At 39.2% G+C, this 19,750-nt stretch overlaps 2 protein-coding genes across 3 annotated transcripts in view; both read right to left on the reverse strand.

Annotated features, from left to right (window-relative positions):
- Positions 1-6,511: 6,511 nt before the first annotated feature.
- sytl3 (synaptotagmin-like 3) lies at positions 6,512-16,603 on the reverse strand. Of its 2 annotated transcripts, XM_058613299.1 has the most exons (14): positions 15,772-16,603; positions 13,152-13,249; positions 12,227-12,442; positions 11,220-11,287; positions 10,807-10,858; positions 10,643-10,709; positions 10,459-10,531; positions 9,931-10,046; positions 9,390-9,515; positions 9,045-9,196; positions 8,778-8,874; positions 8,518-8,688; positions 8,222-8,303; positions 6,512-6,959 (listed from the first exon to the last, which is right to left on the reverse strand). In XM_058613299.1, exons 2-14 carry the CDS (start codon positions 13,247-13,249, stop codon positions 6,952-6,954), a joined length of 1,326 nt encoding a protein of 441 aa, XP_058469282.1. In that variant the 5' UTR covers positions 15,772-16,603; the 3' UTR covers positions 6,512-6,951. The 2 variants fall into 2 exon arrangements, with proteins under 2 accessions (XP_058469282.1, XP_058469281.1); XM_058613298.1 differs by having other exon boundaries at positions 13,152-16,603.
- A 7-nt stretch (positions 16,604-16,610) lies between these two features.
- enpp1 (ectonucleotide pyrophosphatase/phosphodiesterase 1) overlaps positions 16,611-19,750 on the reverse strand; it is a 34,484-nt gene continuing 31,344 nt past the window's right edge. Inside the window, exons 21-23 of the mRNA XM_058613297.1 lie at positions 18,838-18,970; positions 17,794-17,938; positions 16,611-17,679 (exon numbers count right to left, since the gene is read on the reverse strand). Of these exons, the coding sequence (XP_058469280.1) occupies positions 17,527-17,679; positions 17,794-17,938; positions 18,838-18,970 (431 nt within the window). The 3' untranslated portion in view covers positions 16,611-17,526. The remainder of the gene's footprint in view (positions 17,680-17,793; positions 17,939-18,837; positions 18,971-19,750) is intronic.

The following is a 19,750-nucleotide window of genomic DNA, read 5'->3' on the forward strand; positions in this document are numbered from 1 at the left end:
TGAAGTTGTTTTTTTTTCCTTCCTTAAATTAAGAGTGTCCAATTAACAATGAGCAATGTGGAATGGGTACCTTGCTCAGGGGCACCCTTGCCCTGGTGGGGATTTGAGAAAGAAGTCATACTTTAGTATGTTGTCCAAATTTTGACTAAACAGTCATAGGTTAGTATGTCGTCCAAATTTTGACAAAAAGTCATAGGTTAGTATGTCGTCCAAATTTTGAAAAAAACGTATAGGTTAGTATGTCGTCCAAATTTTGACAAAAAAGTCATACTATAGTCAGTCATCATCTACCGCTTTATCCTCAACCAGAGGGTCGCAGGGGGTGCTGTGCCAATCTCAGCTACATCGGGCGATAGGCGGGGTACACCCTGGACAGTTCACCAGTCCATCGCAGGGCCACACACAGATAGAGACAAACAACCATTCACTCTCACTCCTATGGTCAATTTAGAGTGTTCAATTTACCTAATCCCAACATGGCATGTTTTTGGACTGTGGGAGGAAGCCAAAGAACCCGGAGAGAACCCACGCACACGGGGAGAACATGCAAACTCCATGCAGAAAGGCCCTTGTTCCAACCGGGGCTCGAACCCGGGTCTTCTCGCGGCGAGAGTGCTAACCACTACACCACCGTGTGACCCTCATACTATAGTATGTCATCGAAATTTTGACAAATAAGACATACTTTAGTATGTTGTCCATATTTTGACATTACATTTAGCAGATGCTTTTATCCAAAGTAATTTACAACGGAATTAAGAACAACCTGCCAGGGGTGGAGTTGAACTTGCGACCATAAAGTCTTATGCACACAGGGTACTGGTCTTAACCACTGAGCCACTCGACCCCCCTGAAATTTGACCAAAAAGTCATAGGCTAGTATGTCCTCCAAATTTTGACGAAAAAGTCATAGGTTAGTATGTCGTCCAAATTTTGACAAAAAGTCATAGGTTAGTATGTCGTCTAAATGTTGACAAAAAAGTCATACTAAAGTATGTCGTCCAAATTTTGACCAAAAAGTCATAGGTTAGTATGTCGTCCAACAACCTGCCAGGGGTGGAGTTGAACTTCCGACCATGAAGTCTTATGCACACAGGGTACTGGTCTTAACCACTGAGCCACTCCACCCCCTGAAATTTGACCAAAAAGTCATAGGCAAGTATGTCCTCCAAATTTTGACGAAAAAGTCATAGGTTAGTATGTCGTCCAAATTTTGACGAAAAAGTCATAGGTTAGTAGGTCGTCTAAATTTTGACCAAAAAGTCATAGGTTAGTATGTCGTCCAAATTTTGACCAAAAGTCATAGGTTAGTATGTCGTCCAAATTTTGACCAAAAGTCATAGGTTAGTATGTCGTCCAAATTTTGACAAAAAGTCATAGGTTAGTATGTCGTCTAACTTTTGACCAAAAAGTCATAGGTTAGTATGTCGTCCAAATTTTGACCAAAAGTCATAGGTTAGTATGTCGTCTAACTTTTGACCAAAAAGTCATAGGTTAGTATGTCGTCCAAATTTTGACCAAAAGTCATAGGTTAGTATGTCGTCTAACTTTTGACCAAAAAGTCATAGGTTAGTATGTCGTCCAAATTTTGACCAAAAGTCATAGGTTAGTATGTCGTCCAAATTTTGACCAAAAAGTCATAGGTTAGTATGTCGTCCAAATTTTGACCAAAAGTCATAGGTTAGTATGTCGTCCAAATTTTGACAAAAAGTCATAGGTTAGTATGTCGTCTAACTTTTGACCAAAAAGTCATAGGTTAGTATGTCGTCCAAATTTTGACCAAAAGTCATAGGTTAGTCAGTCAGTCATCATCTACCGCTTTATCCTCCACCAGAGGGTCGCGGGGGGTGCTGTGCCAATCTCAGCTACATCGGGCGATAGGCGGGGTACACCCTGGACAGTTCGCCAGTCCATCGCAGGGCCACACACAGATAGAGACAAACAACCACTCACTCTCACACTCACTCCCATGGCCAATTCAGAGTGTTCAATTTACCTATCCCCAAGTCATAGGTTAGTATGTGGTCTAACTTTTGACCAAAAAGTCATAGGTTAGTATGTCGTCCAAATTTTGACAAAAAGTCATAGGTTAGTATGTCGTCTAACTTTTGACCAAAAAGTCATAGGTTAGTATGTCGTCCAAATTTTGACAAAAAGTCATAGGTTAGTATGTCGTCTAACTTTTGACCAAAAAGTCATAGGTTAGTATGTCGTCCAAATTTTGACCAAAAGTCATAGGTTAGTATGTCGTCTAACTTTTGACCAAAAAGTCATAGGTTAGTATGTCGTCCAAATTTTGACCAAAAGTCATAGGTTAGTATGTCGTCCAAATTTTGACAAAAAGTCATTGGTTAGTATGTCGTCTAACTTTTGACCAAAAAGTCATAGGTTAGTATGTCGTCCAAATTTTGACCAAAAGTCATAGGTTAGTATGTCGTCCAAATTTTGACAAAAAGTCATAGGTTAGTATGTCGTCTAACTTTTGACCAAAAAGTCATAGGTTAGTATGTCGTCCAAATTTTGACCAAAAGTCATAGGTTAGTATGTCGTCTAACTTTTGACCAAAAAGTCATAGGTTAGTATGTCGTCCAAATTTTGACAAAAAGTCATAGGTTAGTAGGTCGTCCAAATTTTGACCAAAAGTCATAGGTTAGTATGTCGTCCAAATTTTGACGAAAAAGTCATAGGTTAGTATGTCGTCCAAATTTTGACGAAAAAGTCATAGGTTAGTATGTCGTCCAAATTTTGACAAAAAGTCATAGGTTAGTATGTCGTCTAAATGTTGACAAAAAAGTCATACTGAAGTATGTCGTCCAAATTTTGACCAAAAAGTCATAGGTTAGTATGTCGTCCAAATTTTGACCAAAAGTCATAGGTTAGTATGTCGACCAAATTTTGACAAAAAGTCATAGGTTAGTATGTCGTCTAACTTTTGACCAAAAAGTCATAGGTTAGTATGTCGTCCAAATTTTGACCAAAAGTCATAGGTTAGTATGTCGTCCAAATTTTGACAAAAAGTCATATATTGGTATGTTGTCCAAAATTGACAAAAAAGACAGATTTAAGTATGTCGTCCAAATTTTGACCAAAAAGTCATAGGTTAGTATGTCGTCTAACTTTTGACCAAAAAGTCATATATTAGTATGTTGTCCAAAATTGACAAAAAAGACAGACTTAAGTATGTCGTCCAAATTTTGACAAAAAGTCATAGGTTAGTATGTCGTCTAACTTTTGACCAAAAAGTCATAGGTTAGTATGTCGTCCAAATTTTGACCAAAGGTCATAGGTTAGTATGTCGTCCAAATTTTGACAAAAAGTCATAGGTTAGTATGTCGTCTAACTTTTGACCAAAAGTCATAGGTTAGTATGTCGTCTAACTTTTGACCAAAAAGTCATAGGTTAGTATGTCGTCCAAATTTTGACCAAAAGTCATAGGTTAGTATGTCGTCTAACTTTTGACCAAAAAGTCATAGGTTAGTATGTCGTCTAACTTTTGACCAAAAAGTCATAGGTTAGTATGTCGTCCAAATTTTGACAAAAAGTCATAGGTTAGTATGTCGTCTAACTTTTGACCAAAAAGTCATAGGTTAGTATGTCGTCCAAATTTTGACCAAAAGTCATAGGTTAGTATGTCGTCTAACTTTTGACCAAAAAGTCATAGGTTAGTATGTCGTCCAAATTTTGACAAAAAGTCATAGGTTAGTATGTCGTCCAAATTTTGACCAAAAGTCATAGGTAAGTATGTCGTCCAAATTTTGACCAAAAAGTCATAGGTTAGTATGTCGTCCAAATTTTGACGAAAAAGTCATAGGTTAGTATGTCGTCCAAATTTTGACCAAAAGTCATAGGTTAGTATGTCGTCTAACTTTTGACCAAAAAGTCATAGGTTAGTATGTCGTCCAAATTTTGACAAAAAGTCATAGGTTAGTATGTCGTCTAACTTTTGACCAAAAAGTCATAGGTTAGTATGTCGTCCAAATTTTGACAAAAAGTCATAGGTTAGTATGTCGTCTAACTTTTGACCAAAAAGTCATAGGTTAGTATGTCGTCCAAATTTTGACCAAAAGTCATAGGTTAGTATGTCGTCTAACTTTTGACCAAAAAGTCATAGGTTAGTATGTCGTCCAAATTTTGACCAAAAGTCATAGGTTAGTATGTCGTCCAAATTTTGACCAAAAGTCATAGGTTAGTATGTCGTCTAACTTTTGACCAAAAAGTCATAGGTTAGTATGTCGTCCAAATTTTGACAAAAAGTCATAGGTTAGTAGGTCGTCCAAATTTTGACCAAAAGTCATAGGTTAGTATGTCGTCCAAATTTTGACGAAAAAGTCATAGGTTAGTATGTCGTCCAAATTTTGACGAAAAAGTCATAGGTTAGTATGTCGTCCAAATTTTGACAAAAAGTCATAGGTTAGTATGTCGTCTAAATGTTGACAAAAAAGTCATACTAAAGTATGTCGTCCAAATTTTGACCAAAAAGTCATAGGTTAGTATGTCGTCCAAATTTTGACCAAAAGTCATAGGTTAGTATGTCGACCAAATTTTGACAAAAAGTCATAGGTTAGTATGTCGTCCAAATTTTGACAAAAAGTCATAGGTTAGTATGTCGTCTAACTTTTGACCAAAAAGTCATAGGTTAGTATGTCGTCCAAATTTTGACAAAAAGTCATAGGTTAGTATGTCGTCTAACTTTTGACCAAAAAGTCATAGGTTAGTATGTCGTCTAACTTTTGACCAAAAAGTCATAGGTTAGTATGTCGTCCAAATTTTGACAAAAAGTCATATATTGGTATGTTGTCCAAAATTGACAAAAAAGACAGATTTAAGTATGTCGTCCAAATTTTGACAAAAAGTCATAGGTTAGTATGTCGTCTAACTTTTGACCAAAAAGTCATAGGTTAGTATGTCGTCCAAATTTTGACAAAAAGTCATAGGTTAGTATGTCGTCTAACTTTTGACCAAAAAGTCATAGGTTAGTATGTCGTCTAACTTTTGACCAAAAAGTCATAGGTTAGTATGTCGTCCAAATTTTGACAAAAAGTCATATATTGGTATGTTGTCCAAAATTGACAAAAAAGACAGATTTAAGTATGTCGTCCAAATTTTGACAAAAAGTCATAGGTTAGTATGTCGTCTAACTTTTGACCAAAAAGTCATAGGTTAGTATGTCGTCCAAATTTTGACAAAAAGTCATAGGTTAGTATGTCGTCTAACTTTTGACCAAAAAGTCATAGGTTAGTATGTCGTCCAAATTTTGACAAAAAGTCATATATTGGTATGTTGTCCAAAATTGACAAAAAAGACAGATTTAAGTATGTCGTCCAAATTTTGACAAAAAGTCATAGGTTAGTATGTCGTCTAACTTTTGACCAAAAAGTCATAGGTTAGTATGTCGTCCAAATTTTGACAAAAAGTCATAGGTTAGTATGTCGTCCATATTTTGACATCAAAGACATACCACCAGTCCATCTGTCTGGCCATCCAAAGTGGGAAATACTATTCATTTTTTATAAAGAAATAACCTATTATGTACATAAGGTGGTTGACAGTATTTAGTAGTATATTTATTGATGGATTCATGAATACATGTGTAAATCAATGTGTTATCGGATAGGTTACTGTGCAGTCAGTCATTAATAATATCTCTACCATGGAGACTTGATACACTGAATGAATGAATGAAGAAATATTGACCTCTTCAAGAAATTCTGTTAGCACAGAGCATGTAAAGGGGATGAGTCTGCTGCTGAATGTCATCACAGGTGAAAAACCCATGGCCACACTGATGTCATGCCACCTGTTGTGTGTTCACAATGGCAGTTACCATGGAAACCTTAGGGAAGTGAGGGTGACATGAAAATTCCAGGTCAGTGACATCACCGCTCCTTCTGCAGGAACACTGTTTTTCTACTTCTGCAGAACCAGAGAGTGAAAATGTCTTTCGCACGCGACTCCAACAGAGACACCTTCACTGACATTTGCATGCACTCATAGCTCCTCTGATTTTTAAATATTTTTAAATCCCAGTTAATGACCCACCTTTTTTCCCTTGCCTTTGACTAGTGTCTTTTTAAATTGTCTAACTCAGTCTTTGTCTTTTAACCCTTTTCTTTTCTTTCTTTTCTTTCTTGTCTTTTTTAAAGCACCTAAAAGTGTCCCTTAGTTACTTTTTAAATTAAAAATAAATTCAGTCTTTGTCTTTTAACCCTTTTCTTTTCTTTTCTTTTTATATCTTTTTGTATTTAGCACTTAAGCACTTTCTGTGAAGCACTTTGGTTGCGGCTCAGCCGTTTGTATATGTGCTATATAAATAAAATTTGACATGACTTGACTGATTATAATCATTTGAATGATTTCTTTGTTTTAAGGAGCAAAGAAATCCGAAAATATTCACATTAAATAAGCTGAGATATCAATTTAGTAGTCGTTGAATTGTTGCAGCCCTAGTTAAGCTCAAACATTTTACATGAGTTATGAAACAAGGAAACAAGGAAACAAGTATAACTCCAAGTTCACTTTTCAGCAGCAGAGTATTTATTAATAAAATGTACGTCGATAAATATGAGCATACATAACAAAGCACAGTAACAAATAAAATAAATAAATAAACGTACATCAAATGTTCTATTCTATTCAGTCATTACTTTCTGTTAATGTTTTATAGGGATGAGCAGTTGTCATATACAGTGCCTCCATCACTTCTACATACACTTATATATCAGCTTACGAATACATTATAGTGTGATATACATTTTCTCTTCTGCTCTGCAAAATAGATGATTTACCAGACAAATGGTTATTTAAGGGTGAGAACATTTAAAATCTCTGGTGCTACCAGGTTTGAACTCAGGGTTTGGTCCCACAGGTCCAGGTTCACACTGTGGTCACTTGAACAGCAGCTGGTGAGTCGCCTGGTCTCACCTCCACTAATGGGCGTCATCTGAGTCACAGTCAGACACCTAAAACAAACACACACACACACACACACACACAGACTTTTTATAAACACACCCGCAAAAACCTATTAAAGGCTTAGACTCTTTGATGCATTCTCAAACACACACCAGATTACACATAACACACCTCGCAGGCCTGCAGACAGTGAAACGTGCACACAAAGAGACACACAATGAGGCGTGTTTACTCTCTGACACAGGCGTTCGGACTTTTGTTTGCATTAATGGGATGGAGTTTGTTGTCTGTGATAAGGGCAGTTAGTTGATTATTGCCATGTAGCAAAAGTGTCACCGTGGACGGGATGAGGAGGACAACATGACTGTCACACAGAGAGTGTCCATAAGAGGAGCTCTACTGACCTCTAGTGTTGTCACTAGAGAACTGACAGCTAGATGCCTATTAAGTGTTGTGTTTTTTTTTGTCTGTTTGGCTGTATTCAACACACAATGGTGCTATTGTTCTTCTAGGAATGATTAATTTTTAATATTGTTTATATACATATACTGTACTACCACTGTGAGTGACTTAAAACAGTTTAAGACAGTAAAGGAAGAGGGAAAGTATTCAAGTATTTAACTAACGGAACATAAGTCAGACATTGGAAATGAAGGATGCTTCATTATTTCGAAATGCAACAAGAAAATGGCACTTGATTGTAACCATGACAACAGCAACAACAACAACAACATCCGTTTCCCATAAGGAGTTACAGAGAAATGCACCCATGCACTCCAGTCTCTAACATTACAGTCTACCAAACTTTTAAAATATCAACTGAGGTATAGTATGTCTTCAAAAAAGGTCAAAATATAAACTGTCAAAAATGTCGTGGTATAGTATGTCTTCAAAAAATTCAAATATAAACTGTCAAAAACGTCTCATGACAGCAAACAACTGTGGCAATTTACACACAACGCATATAATTTCAACACTGACTTCATTTTCTATGTTGATACATTAAAGATAAGGACTTAATCTGGATCCTTATTTCAGCAGCATTTCCTAAAATGGTGAATATTCCTTCCTTCCTTTTTTAAAAAAATGTTTTTAACCAACTACAATTCCAGCTGCCATTTTTTTTAACTTGTTCAATTAGGAACAATTTAGGTTGACATCCATAAATTCTCCAAGATTTTATACATTTGCAAGAATTCTTTTTTTTTCTCCCTCTCTAGGGGCAGATTTTTAACCCGCAACCTTCACATTTATCTGGGCTTTGAACCAATCTGGTGAACACTCCGACGTGTCATTTAAAGGAGCTCACCATGGTGGCTGGAGCTGAGCTTGACTCTGACCACGTGTTCTTGTCCGTCCTGCTCCATAGCGCCTCCATCTGGACTCGAACCCTGAGGAACAATAACACTGTGATCATCAGCAAGGACTGAGGCATTGAAATATCGAATAGGTTTATTTATAAGCTGTGATGTAAGAAGGACATTATGGTTAATATACTGTGTAAAAGGTTATATTAGGCCTTGTGTAAATTTAAAAAAATCTTTAAATTGAGTCTAAATCTGTATAAAAACACAGCATGAACAGTGTGAAGTGTCGTCTGTTTACCTTTGGACACAGCGGGTACCAGTTGAAGTCTTGTGACGCTTTGTCCTCATTTCTCCAGCCGTCCAGTGGAATAAGGACTTCACCGAGGAACACCTTCCTTCTCAGTGTTCCCTTGTGCCACACGGAGGCCTGCAGTCTCTTTCCAAACAGCAGGTGGCGCTCAATTTGACACTGTCAAAACAACACATTTGATTTAGAGAGATGTCACGTGTGACGCAACAACAAAGTGACGATCCCAACAGCGATGTACATCTTCTCACCTTCACCGTCTCGTTATAAACAGGCTCGGTGGTGTTTTTCATCACCCTCGTTTTCATTTTGCTGCTCTTGTCTGGCAGAACAATGAGTTTGACGTATCTACACGTACAGGAGAAAGCGGTTTTAATGCACCATCAAACACAATACATAGTTATTTTGACAGATAATGGGGAAAAATGTAATAATTGCAGTGTCTGTTCATGTGGATGTTTCACTTGGTTATCCTGCAATGTCAATTATCTACTGATTTCTGTATTTCATATCCTTACGGGTGACATCGCCTCTTTTTGGCGTCTCCATAAGAGAGATTTCTGCAGGCGCCGACCGTGATCTCCAGACAGGAGGTGTTGGAGTTGTAGACGAGTGCCAGCTCCAGCTCTCCTGTCACGCTGATGCTCTCAAAGAGGCTGCTGTTGCTGCCCTGAGGGAGAAAAAGACAACACAGAGCTCAATATTTTTTTTTTTTTTATAAATCTTAGATAAGAAAGAAAGGAAATACACCGACCTCAATTCGATTAAAGTCGTGCACAATACACAGAAGCAATGGCTTTTCTAAGTAAGCTGAAATGATCACAATCTATCATTTGACGTTTCAACCACAGGATGTTACTCACTCTGGTTCCTCCAGAATAGTCAGAGCTGCAGAAGGAAGTCTCTTCTTCTGCCCCAGTTGAGGAGCTTTCCTGGTCGCTGTCTTTATTTTTCTTGAACAGGTTTGGAAGACTTGGGCCTTTAAAGAGCTGCAAAAAAAAAAGGAAAATAATGATTGCATCGCAGGTTTAGACATTCGAGGCCTTAATGAAAAACACAGTTTAAATTCTTTCTCGCTAATGAGAAACAATGGAGGTTATATTATATTTGAAAGGCCTTTTTAGTTACGCCAAACTGGCAACCTGTGTGTTGGACTGTTTTTTCTTTGTTTGTTTCTTTATTTGAGGGGAAATAAGAACGATTTATCATAACAGATTTGAGCAAATTGCTGTTTTCTGCCCTAAGCAGATAGACTATTACATTGTTAATAGAAACTAGTCTTCCCCTCACACTAATTCTCATGTAAGTTGATTTAAGTGTTGCAAAGTAAGAAGTCAGACAGGGACACACCGTGCATGCTCGCAGCATAGAGCACATTATATGAGGTGTTGCATTGTGACTTACGTAGGCAGGTTTGTTGATGTCAGCTTCAGACAGACTCTTCTGCCTGCTGTACTGGCAGCGCGACCCTTTGCGGGTGTCGTTAACAACCAGGAGGTCGTTTTGAGAAGATGAAATCCCTGCATAGAGAAAAAAAGAGTCGCATATTTCAAATCTCAGAGAGAAAAAGAGGAACCGACCAAGTGTTTACTCACACTAATTTAGGGCAAGAGAGTTTGTCCATTTCCTGTACAAAATGTCCTAATAGCTCAAAATATTGTCTTTCCAACTCTTTTCATCACACGGTCTGTTACACACGGCACGTTTTTTTTTGTGTTTTTTTGCAATAAATTGTTCAGGCTTCCTTTGTGGTTTTGATGTGCAAGTATTCACCTCACTGAGGCGTAGATTATCTTATGCAGTGGTAACATCAAGAGGAAGTGATGCTGATAACTCTGAGAAGACATTTTTGCTGCGCTGCTGCGTAAGCATTTCCTGATAAATATCTACCGCATTAAGCGATGTGATAAAAGTGTTTTCGTGACAACTTACTCTTGATATGACTCGTGAACGAAACCATTAGATCCTCCACAGATTTGGTGAAAGGCTTCGAGTGCTTTAAGCTCTGCAGAACGAAAAAAAAGAAAGAAAGAAAGAAAGATGCAAAATCATCACTACTCACATTGCATTTCACATTTCAAGTGTAAAATAGTGTCGTATGAAACGTGTACTCTACCCCTGATCTGCTCATGAAATGATGATCCATATGAGGCGGAGGAGTCGGTGGCACAACTGATATATGACTGTGAAAATATGAGAAATGTATGAAAAATGTGCTTCATTTTCAGGGCTTTAATGGTATAAATACACTTATAATCAACAGGTAAAGATTCACCATACCTCAGCACGTTGTAGGTCTGTAACAGCTTCTCTCCAACTGTTTCATACTTGTCTGTGAAGAACATGAACAAAATAGAAATAAAGGATATGAAGTAATACACGTGTGAAAAGTGTGTAAATGCCACCCTATGAACAAACAATTGAATGAGTGAATTATAGTGAAATTCACACACATTCACCACGTTTTCAAAGATTAAAAAGACAAAGAGGATTAAAATAAATATCCTTATTCGTCAAAGACCTCCATAAATTTGATTAATATACAGTATATATATATAATACTCACTGAATAATACCATCATTTCATGAAACATCTACATTTTATAATTCTTTCTAACAAGAGTAACGTCTATATTAATAATAAATAATGAAGAGGGGAAGGACAAGATGCAGTTGAAGAGCAGTAAACACACCTGTGGTGACTGTAAATTTCTTGAGCTTCTCCTCTAAGAACCACTCTCCAGACCTGATCTTCACCTCCCTGTGAAGAGACAATCACTGTGATGAGGAGGCTGATGTTATACAGACAAAAGTTATACACTTTCCATCCCTTTATGTTCCATACCTGCTAACAGCCTAATGTAGTTACATAAAAACTTTTGTTTTTCAGGCAGAGTCTTGTTTTCTGTATCTATTTTGGTCTCCACCAACAATTTTTTGTATACCGTACACCGCAGCTACATGCTATCTGGGCCTGTTTGATGCTAAGTGACATTAAACCCTGCTGGACGTTTCTACAGTTTCTATGCTGGTGTGGTGCTGGTTTAGCTGGTCGATGCAGCATTCAGTCAGAAACTCCTTAATGCACATGATAAGGGAAACATGAGTTATACCATCTGGTCTATCATCTGTCTTACAGCTGGAACGAAACATGTGTTTATTGCAGTTCAAGGTGAAAATGAAGATAAATAAGAAGTTAAACAAGGAGTTGAAACTAGCTATCCAGTTCTGTAAAGCCGCGGCAGGTGATAATTCTTTCCCTTTAACATTATCTTAACATCGTTATCTAATTCCTACTTGTAATATACATACATATACACATATATATATTTATATATATATATATATAAACATACTTTATTTATTTAAAAAAAAAAAGTTTAAAGGGGGCAAAATGAAAGTTGCCAGAAATTGTAGAATGCAGTGTTCCCCAATCCTGGTCCTCAGTGACCCCTGCCTTCCATGTTTTAGAGGTTGCCCTGCTCCAACACACCTGATTCAAAGCAGGGCAACCTCGAAAACATGGAGGGCAGTGGGTCCCTGAGGACCAGAAGTGATAAACCCTGGAAATGCTACAGCTCCATTCCCACCTTCAACAGTCACATAAACCTCACAGTCACATGGTGCTGTGGTCTGACCACCACTGACTGAGTCACACATTTCCCTTTGCATTCAAATTAAGACCGAGGTGTCACTGCACCTGTAGGCGTGACAGACGGTGCACTTCCAGTCGACCGTTCCCACGCCCATGCGGCACCTGCCGCAGATGCGGTGGCTGCAGCCGCGGCAAACGTCACCCGAGTTCCAAAAGCGTCCCAGGGGCCTCTGGCAGCGGGCGCAGGTCCTCTCGCCGTACTGCCGGGCGAAACTCTTAGCTCCTCTTCTGCGAAGCTCCTGGAGCTCATATTTCATCCTCCTGAGGAGAGAGAAGAGACACCCTTTAACTGTTGTCACCCTAAATTAGCTTAGCTTAGCATAAAGCAGGTGGAAACTTTTCTGTTTCTGTCCAGAAGAAGAATTATTTAAAAATCTTAGAGAAGTAAATTTGTCAAGAAAACAAACATTTTACTATTCTTGATGACTACTATAAGACTTGCCATACACCCATTCATTCTCATTCACTCTCACCAGGTTAAACCTACTATTTATGCAGCTCTTTTTCTATCACACAGCTGTGATATTCATTCAATTTAAGATTAAGTGTCTGCAGAAACAAATCTGTATGTAGACAAGAGTAACAAGGGGATCAAACCCTCAAACTTGTGGTTGGAAGACGACCGGCTCAACCACTGACACACAGCAGAATTATAATTTTCTTGTATTATATTATGTGTCTATATTGCAGAACACTTTGATATACAATAAATAAATCATTTGAATACCTGTTATGTATTTCTCACTCGAGGAAAAGCAACTTTCACTCGGGAGCAAAAATCTATCTTACATTAACTGACATTTATCGCAGTAATTATTGATATTAATAGACTTTTACGATTTTATTGTAATAACATCTTTGGCCTACATGAATAACAAGTATTTTTGTGACTTAATGTCTACAAGCTATTTCAGTCTCATGTCTGCATCATCAGTATTAAACTGAAGGAAGATGATTTCATTAGACTCACCTGATCCTGTCGTCTTCTATAATGCGCAGCTGTTTGTCTCTCCGTAGAACCTCCAGGACGATCTCTTTTTCCAGAGACTGAAGAAAATTCAAATCCATCTTTGAGTGAAAACAAATACAAAATCTGTGAGCATATGTCACTGCTTGTCTTCTTTGTGTCTGTCCTCCTCTCTGCTCCTCTGTCTTATTATTTTTGTTCCTGGCTCCTCCTCCTCCTCCTCTTTGATCCCTCCCCTTTCACTGGAACCAGAGAAGAGTATAAGGCAGAAAAGGTTACTCTACATGCTGCCGTTTCCTTATTGTGATGTCTGAGAGTGTCCACCAACGTCAGAACAGGATGTCCACCTGCTGAGCAGATATACTGAATGACTGGCTGCTGTGTTTCCGCTTGGATGGTGAAACATCACTCTGCCACAACAACCAAGTGAGCAGTTACAAATCTGTGACACGGTGACGCAGCCTGGAGTAACTTTATACCCAGGGCTCTGATGACATTTCAGCAACATTTCAGACTCACACATTATGTCCTCATCTCCCTCCTGTCATTCTCACGGTCACATTTTGTGTCTCTCTTGAAATTCTCCATTATTCAGCTCTTCTTCTAAAGGAAATAAAACCACAAACAAATTCTCCCACAGCTGCAGGAAGAGCAGTGACGCTTCACTGATTACACGACTGCACAACAAACCAAATGCCAATCCTTGCATTATTGATGACTGACGTGCATCCTTGTTCTACTGTCCTTATTTTTAGGGTCGACTCAACAGAAAGAAAGAAAGAGCTTAGAGTTGATTTCATAAACAGATAATGTTTGTTTTGTACAATATAAATACTAATACACTGAGGATATTAGACATCATTTATGTCAAAGGAATAGTTTAGCCATTGAGGGCGCTTTTTCCCCTATTTCTTGGAGCTTGCTGAGAACATGAAGCAAACTGTGGACAAAATGGTAAAAAACTAACAAAAACCCATCGCAATTAAGGCATTAATTTAGTTTGTACAATAACAATAATGTTTTGTAGGTCCATATGCTCAGCTAGGCAAACCGCTGCTGCTTCATACAGTATAGAGGGTAAATGGTCTGTATTTCTATAGAGCGTTTCTAGTCCTGATGACCACTCAAAGCTGTTTTACACCACAGTTTTTGCCATTCACACCCATCAAGGAATCAAGACGACTCACTCTACCACTGAGCCGCCATTGCCCCAAGAGTTTCCCCATAAAAGAAGCTACACTTTCACTTTGAACATTGAACTTTTATTTGGGTCTCATTTCATTAAATTTCTCTTTCAATTGCAGACTAATTGAATGTGGGGAGTAGACAGCTGACATACGACCTGCTGAATGCCAGCCTGTGTCAGGAGATAAGAACCCGTCTTTGTCGCTGTCCAGAGCTGCCAGCTGCACGGTGGGGAAACAATCAGTGTCGACTGTAATTACACATCATTGCTCAGCTGTTATCTGTGCCCGTGCCTCAGAGGGATTCTCTCAAGTTGTAAATATCAGTGAGGCAAGATGTGAAGAATGCTACCAGAGGAGGGCATGTGGTGTTGAAGGGCATTCATTCATTCATTCATTCATTCATTCACCTATCATGTGTAGACACAAGTTGCCAGTTTGATCACAGGTCTAAGTTTAGGCATTGCAGTCACAGCCTAGTCATTTCATCCTCGCCTTTACTATGCAAAAAGGTGCATCATGATTCAGGCTGTCTATGGTTAAGCGGTGACTGTGAGCTCACATCCGAGAACAGAAGGTGGGAACTCTTGTGAACCCACCACAGCAGTGACAGTAAAGGAAACCGGACTGATTACACCGGGGAGGCGATGACAGCATGTGAACGGCATGTGGATGACCAAACAGAGTCATCATAACCGAGCACGGCGTCTGCCTGGAAGACCACGTGCAACCTGCAATCAGCTCTTGCAGCCGGACTGACCACCACACGCTCATTCTAAACTTAACTAACCCAATGACTCGCTCTCTCTCACACGCGTCGCAGACTCTGAAACAGAAACTGTGGGTTCTTCATTATAAGAAAGAGTGATGAGGTCACAGGAGCCCTGCTATAAGCAGACACAAATGCAATCACATCTCCTGTCATTTTAGCAGCATAAACAAACAATTTGTTATAGTCAGGGGAACAATATCATTTTAAGAGAGACAAAGAAGTATTAACTTTCTATATTTCACTGCACCGCTCAGAGAAACATGTCTGCACCTGCTGCAAATATTAATCCAAGTCCAAACAAAACAAAACACACAAACTAAAACTAAAGTTTCAAGCCTCACATAATACGACATGTCAATGCAGTACGTCAAATACACCTCATATGCAAACGATGAGAAACTCATTCAACGTATTCAAGCTTTAAAAAAACCCAGTGACATGGAATTTTCCCCTCGATGATGAACAATAAACAAGCAGTCATTTCACAACTTTTACTCAACACCTCGCTTTGTTACTTCATCTCAACGGAGACTTTCCAAGGAATAACGTGAGAACCAAAACGCCAACGGCACCAGAAGGAAAAAGCAAGCTCACAGGCGTAAGACATGAGAACTAGGTCACTACAGACTCAAAAACATGGCAGAGCACAAAAACTGCAAGATCTTACCTTCAGGCTCACTGCACTACTTTGGTCAACCTGAGGAAGTGGCAGATTTTATAGACTGAAGGGAGCCTGTAGTTTCCTTTTCAGTTTAGTTCACACACTGTTGCAATGTGGAGATGAGAAACACTGCAGTTGGTGGTTTGAAAGATAACCTCTGGTTTACATGAAATGCTGTGTGCATACAGTGCTGTGGACAAAGAAAAGCATGTGACAAGGTCAGTATAGAGGTTTTCTTTTATATGAAATTGTGTTTTTCTGACAATACAGAAAAAGTCAACACAATGGAAATGGCTATTTCTTTTGCACTTTGCACTCGCTTGTCATTTCAAATACTTTTAACTACAATGGACAAACAAACATAACATGTTTGAACACATCATCATAGACAGATTACTGTACAGGCTCTGTGGGCACACACATCCTCTCTCTTCTTCTGCAACTACACACAGCTGCAGTTGGTGTGAACACAAGATTTCGCCTGCACAATAAGACTGAAAGAGAAAGAGAAAACCAGTACAAAACAACCACAAAGATGCTGGACACAACCACTGCATTAAATGCAGAATTACCTCAAAGAGATGCAAAAAAAAAACCCCTAGGAAAAAAAACAACAACATAAAAAGGTGGGCATTTTGCATACAATAGGTGCAAGACAACAAAAAAGAAAAGTTTTTTAAAGGGTCTTTTTGTGTAGGTGAGGTGTGGGACATTTAACATGTCTGTGCCTGAAGATAAGATTTGTCATGTAATCTGTCCATGAATAAAGTGCAGACACACACACACACGATTGTGCAGCATTTGTAGTGAGGACACATAGTGATATAATGCATTCCCTAGCCCTAACCTTAACAATCACAACTAAAAGCCGAACCCAAACCCTGAAACCAGGTCTTAATACTCAAAAAGCCCTTTAAAGGGATGACAGAATGCGAGGACCAGCTAAAATGTCCCAAAAGTTTTTTAGTCCTCACAAAGATGCCCATACAAGAACATGGGCATAAAAAAGTGAGGAACGGTCAAAATGTCCTCACTATGTAGGGTTTATAAAATGTTTGGTCCTCACAAAGCACAAATACAAGAGCACACACACACACACACACACACACACACACACACACACACAAAATCATTACTTCATAATTGTCTATGACCGTACAAAACATTTACATCGCTAAAACAACTCTGGTGCAGTTTAGAGAAGATACAGTAACAACCATGGAAACACAATAACATCTGTTTTTCCAGCTGCTGCAGCCACGTCTCCAGATGTGTGGCAGGACTCCCTCCAACAAACAGCAGAGCAACACACACACTCGTTTCCATGTCGTCACCGTGTTTCCCCCCCTGAACAAGCATCTGTGAAGTAAACACTTCCAAAATGAAGAAAATGTGTCAACTTCCATGTTTTGATTCACTCCCCAATCTGAGACAGACAGACAGACAGACAGACAGACAGACAGACAGACAGCAGATGTGACGGCGTCTTTGGTTCAAAGCAGCGGAAAAAGTCATTCATTATAAAAAAAAAATAAAAATCAGTAATTATAAAATCTGCTTCAAAAAACAACATTACACACACAAAGAAAGAAATGCTGGATGGAAGTCGGGATTAATCTGGTCTTTCATAAGTGAGACACCTGCTAATCTCACGGAGGTGAGGTCAACTGTGTGTCCACATGGACAGAGACCGGTTGTGCAGACCAATGTGGTTTCCCTTTGAAATTAAAACTTGTTTTTATATGGAACGTCTCTCTAACGTTAAGCTATATGCAGAAAAGTCTTGAGCTGTAGAGTCTCCTCCACGGATATCCTGTCGTGATAGAAGCTCAGTCCGGTCAGCAGCTCGATGTCTCGGACGCGAGCGGTGTGAAAGTGTAACCAGTCCTCCACCCACGCCAAGTCCGTCCCAGTCTGCGGCGACACAGAGACAAGAAAGGAGTGGGAGACATTAAAGACAATCTATGAATAGATATTTGTCAGCAGGTTTCCACGGCGGTGGACCGACACAGTCTTGGTGTTACTCACAGCACAGCTCTCCATGTTGTCGGGTCTGTGGGGCAGGATAAAGGACTTGGCTCGTAGCGGGCCACTGCAGTGAGTGGGCCCGGTGGTCGAGTTCACGCAGCTGGTCAGAATCACGAAGAAATGTGTCGGGATGAGAGCCTCGTTCCTGGAGGGAGGAGAGTGACGGCGTGGGTGAACAAACTGCTCAAGTTCAAGTTCTTCTAGATAAGAGTCGTTAAACTGATTTTAATAAATGAAGTTCACGTAGGACACGGTAGTCAGGTGACCACAACTTAAAGGTCACAGCCACTTAGAACATAGAGAATTTTGCCTGCTTTTTTCAACTACTATGTTAAAATGTACAGTAAATACAGAGGCTATAAGAATGTGTGTCTTTTATCCCTTTTTTTTTTTAGGTAATCTTAATTTTCACCACCTATATAAAACACACCTGAACAAAAAAGTACTGAAAATGTTTGAACTCGGAGTGAATTTGAGAAATTTGGAAATACGTCACTGTTCAAAGTTTGCTTGGCTCGTTTTTAAGAACAAAAACGAAAGAAAAATACGGTCTATTTTTGTGACTTCTGCACAATTCTCACTACTTTATGTCACTACTACAAAATGCGATATAAATTAATCATAACTTTGACTCAACAACACATGAGATGAAAAAAAAAATGCAATAAATATAATATAAACGCGCACCCCAGGATGCCCATATAAGGAGTTGTGTATTATTCCCACAGCAAATTACCACGGGTGCACCTGCGGCACAGAACGGTTAAAATGTCTCCTCCCCCACTCAAAGCATCAGAATCAGGAAGAACGATGATTAAACTGACGATGCATGTGGTCGTCGGTGCCACACGGGTTAGACTAAGCGTTTCACAAACTGCTGATGTACAGGGAGTTTGGGTCAGAAAAGAAATCCAGTTTCGGGCAGTTCTCTGGAGACAAATATGCCTTGAAATGATCACATGACGTGATAAACCAGGAGAAGACCACAAAAAGCAGCTTCTCTTCAGTCTGCTGGAGCGTGGTGGAGGCCACACACTCGCTCACCCTGTGACCGCTCTGACAGCGTCGGCGTTTCCGTCAAAGTTCTCATCGAATATGGGCCCACTCATGACGGTGACTCCGTTCGGCTGTTGTGAATACTGTGGAAGCAGCACATCGTGGAAATGTCTCCAAACATCTGTGGTTTGAGAGAAAACACAAAAAACAGTCTCCAATAAAGTACCTTAAAGGGATACTTGAGTAAAAGTACAAGTATCTTAACCAGAAAATGACACTTTTTTTTAATAATATTACATAAGTAAAAGTCTTAAGTTTATGACATTTACTGTACTTAAGTATTAAAAAAGTGAGGAGTTAGGATTGAGCCATGGTAGCCCAGTGGTAGGGTAAGTTGTCTTTCACTGATGGAAGGTTGTGGGTTCAATTCCTGGCTCTGACAGTCTATATGTGCCCTTAAGAAAGACACTTGCCCGGTTATGGGTATGAAAGATGGGTGAAAACTGTAGCGTAAAGCACCACATCAAGACTAGAAAAGCTCTATATAAATGCAGACCATAATACCAACTCTTCTTCTCCTGATTTTATTTGGTAGTAACGAGTAACAAAGACAGTCGGAGGAAATGTAGTGGAGTAAAAGTAAAAGTTGCTAGAAAAATAAACATGAGAATATCTGTGTACAACACTCTCTACAGATGGGGTGCATGTATAAAGAATAGCCACCAGGGGGCAGCAGTGGCTGGTTAATTGAAGCTGACGCAGCACATCTGCCTCGTGAGAAAGAGTTTCCATGTGTGGCACTGGAGCAAATGTGAGCAGAGCTGTGCCGGTGGAAACTTCTCAAGATATTAATCACCCGACAAGTTCCAGCAAAAGCATAATGTGATGTTCATGTTGACCCCTCACACACACACACACTCACACATACTTTCACGTATGACACAGGTGAGAGGGCGCAGGT

The sequence above is a fragment of the Solea solea genome, chromosome 17, assembly GCF_958295425.1.
Source record: "Solea solea chromosome 17, fSolSol10.1, whole genome shotgun sequence".
In the NCBI taxonomy this organism is placed as follows: domain Eukaryota; kingdom Metazoa; phylum Chordata; class Actinopteri; order Pleuronectiformes; family Soleidae; genus Solea; species Solea solea.

Excerpts from the sequence above, each read along its gene's own strand:
- sytl3 (XM_058613299.1), bottom strand. The coding sequence starts at position 13,249 with ATGGATTTGAATTTTCTTCAGTCTCTGGAAAAAGAGATCGTCCTGGAG. Across the intron at positions 12,443-13,151 it reads ATAGAAGACGACAGGATCAG|GAGGATGAAATATGAGCTCC; the intron begins GTGAGTCTAATG and ends CTCTCTCCTCAG. Across the intron at positions 9,516-9,930 it reads ACATCAACAAACCTGCCTAC|CTCTTTAAAGGCCCAAGTCT; the intron begins GTAAGTCACAAT and ends TTTTTTTTGCAG.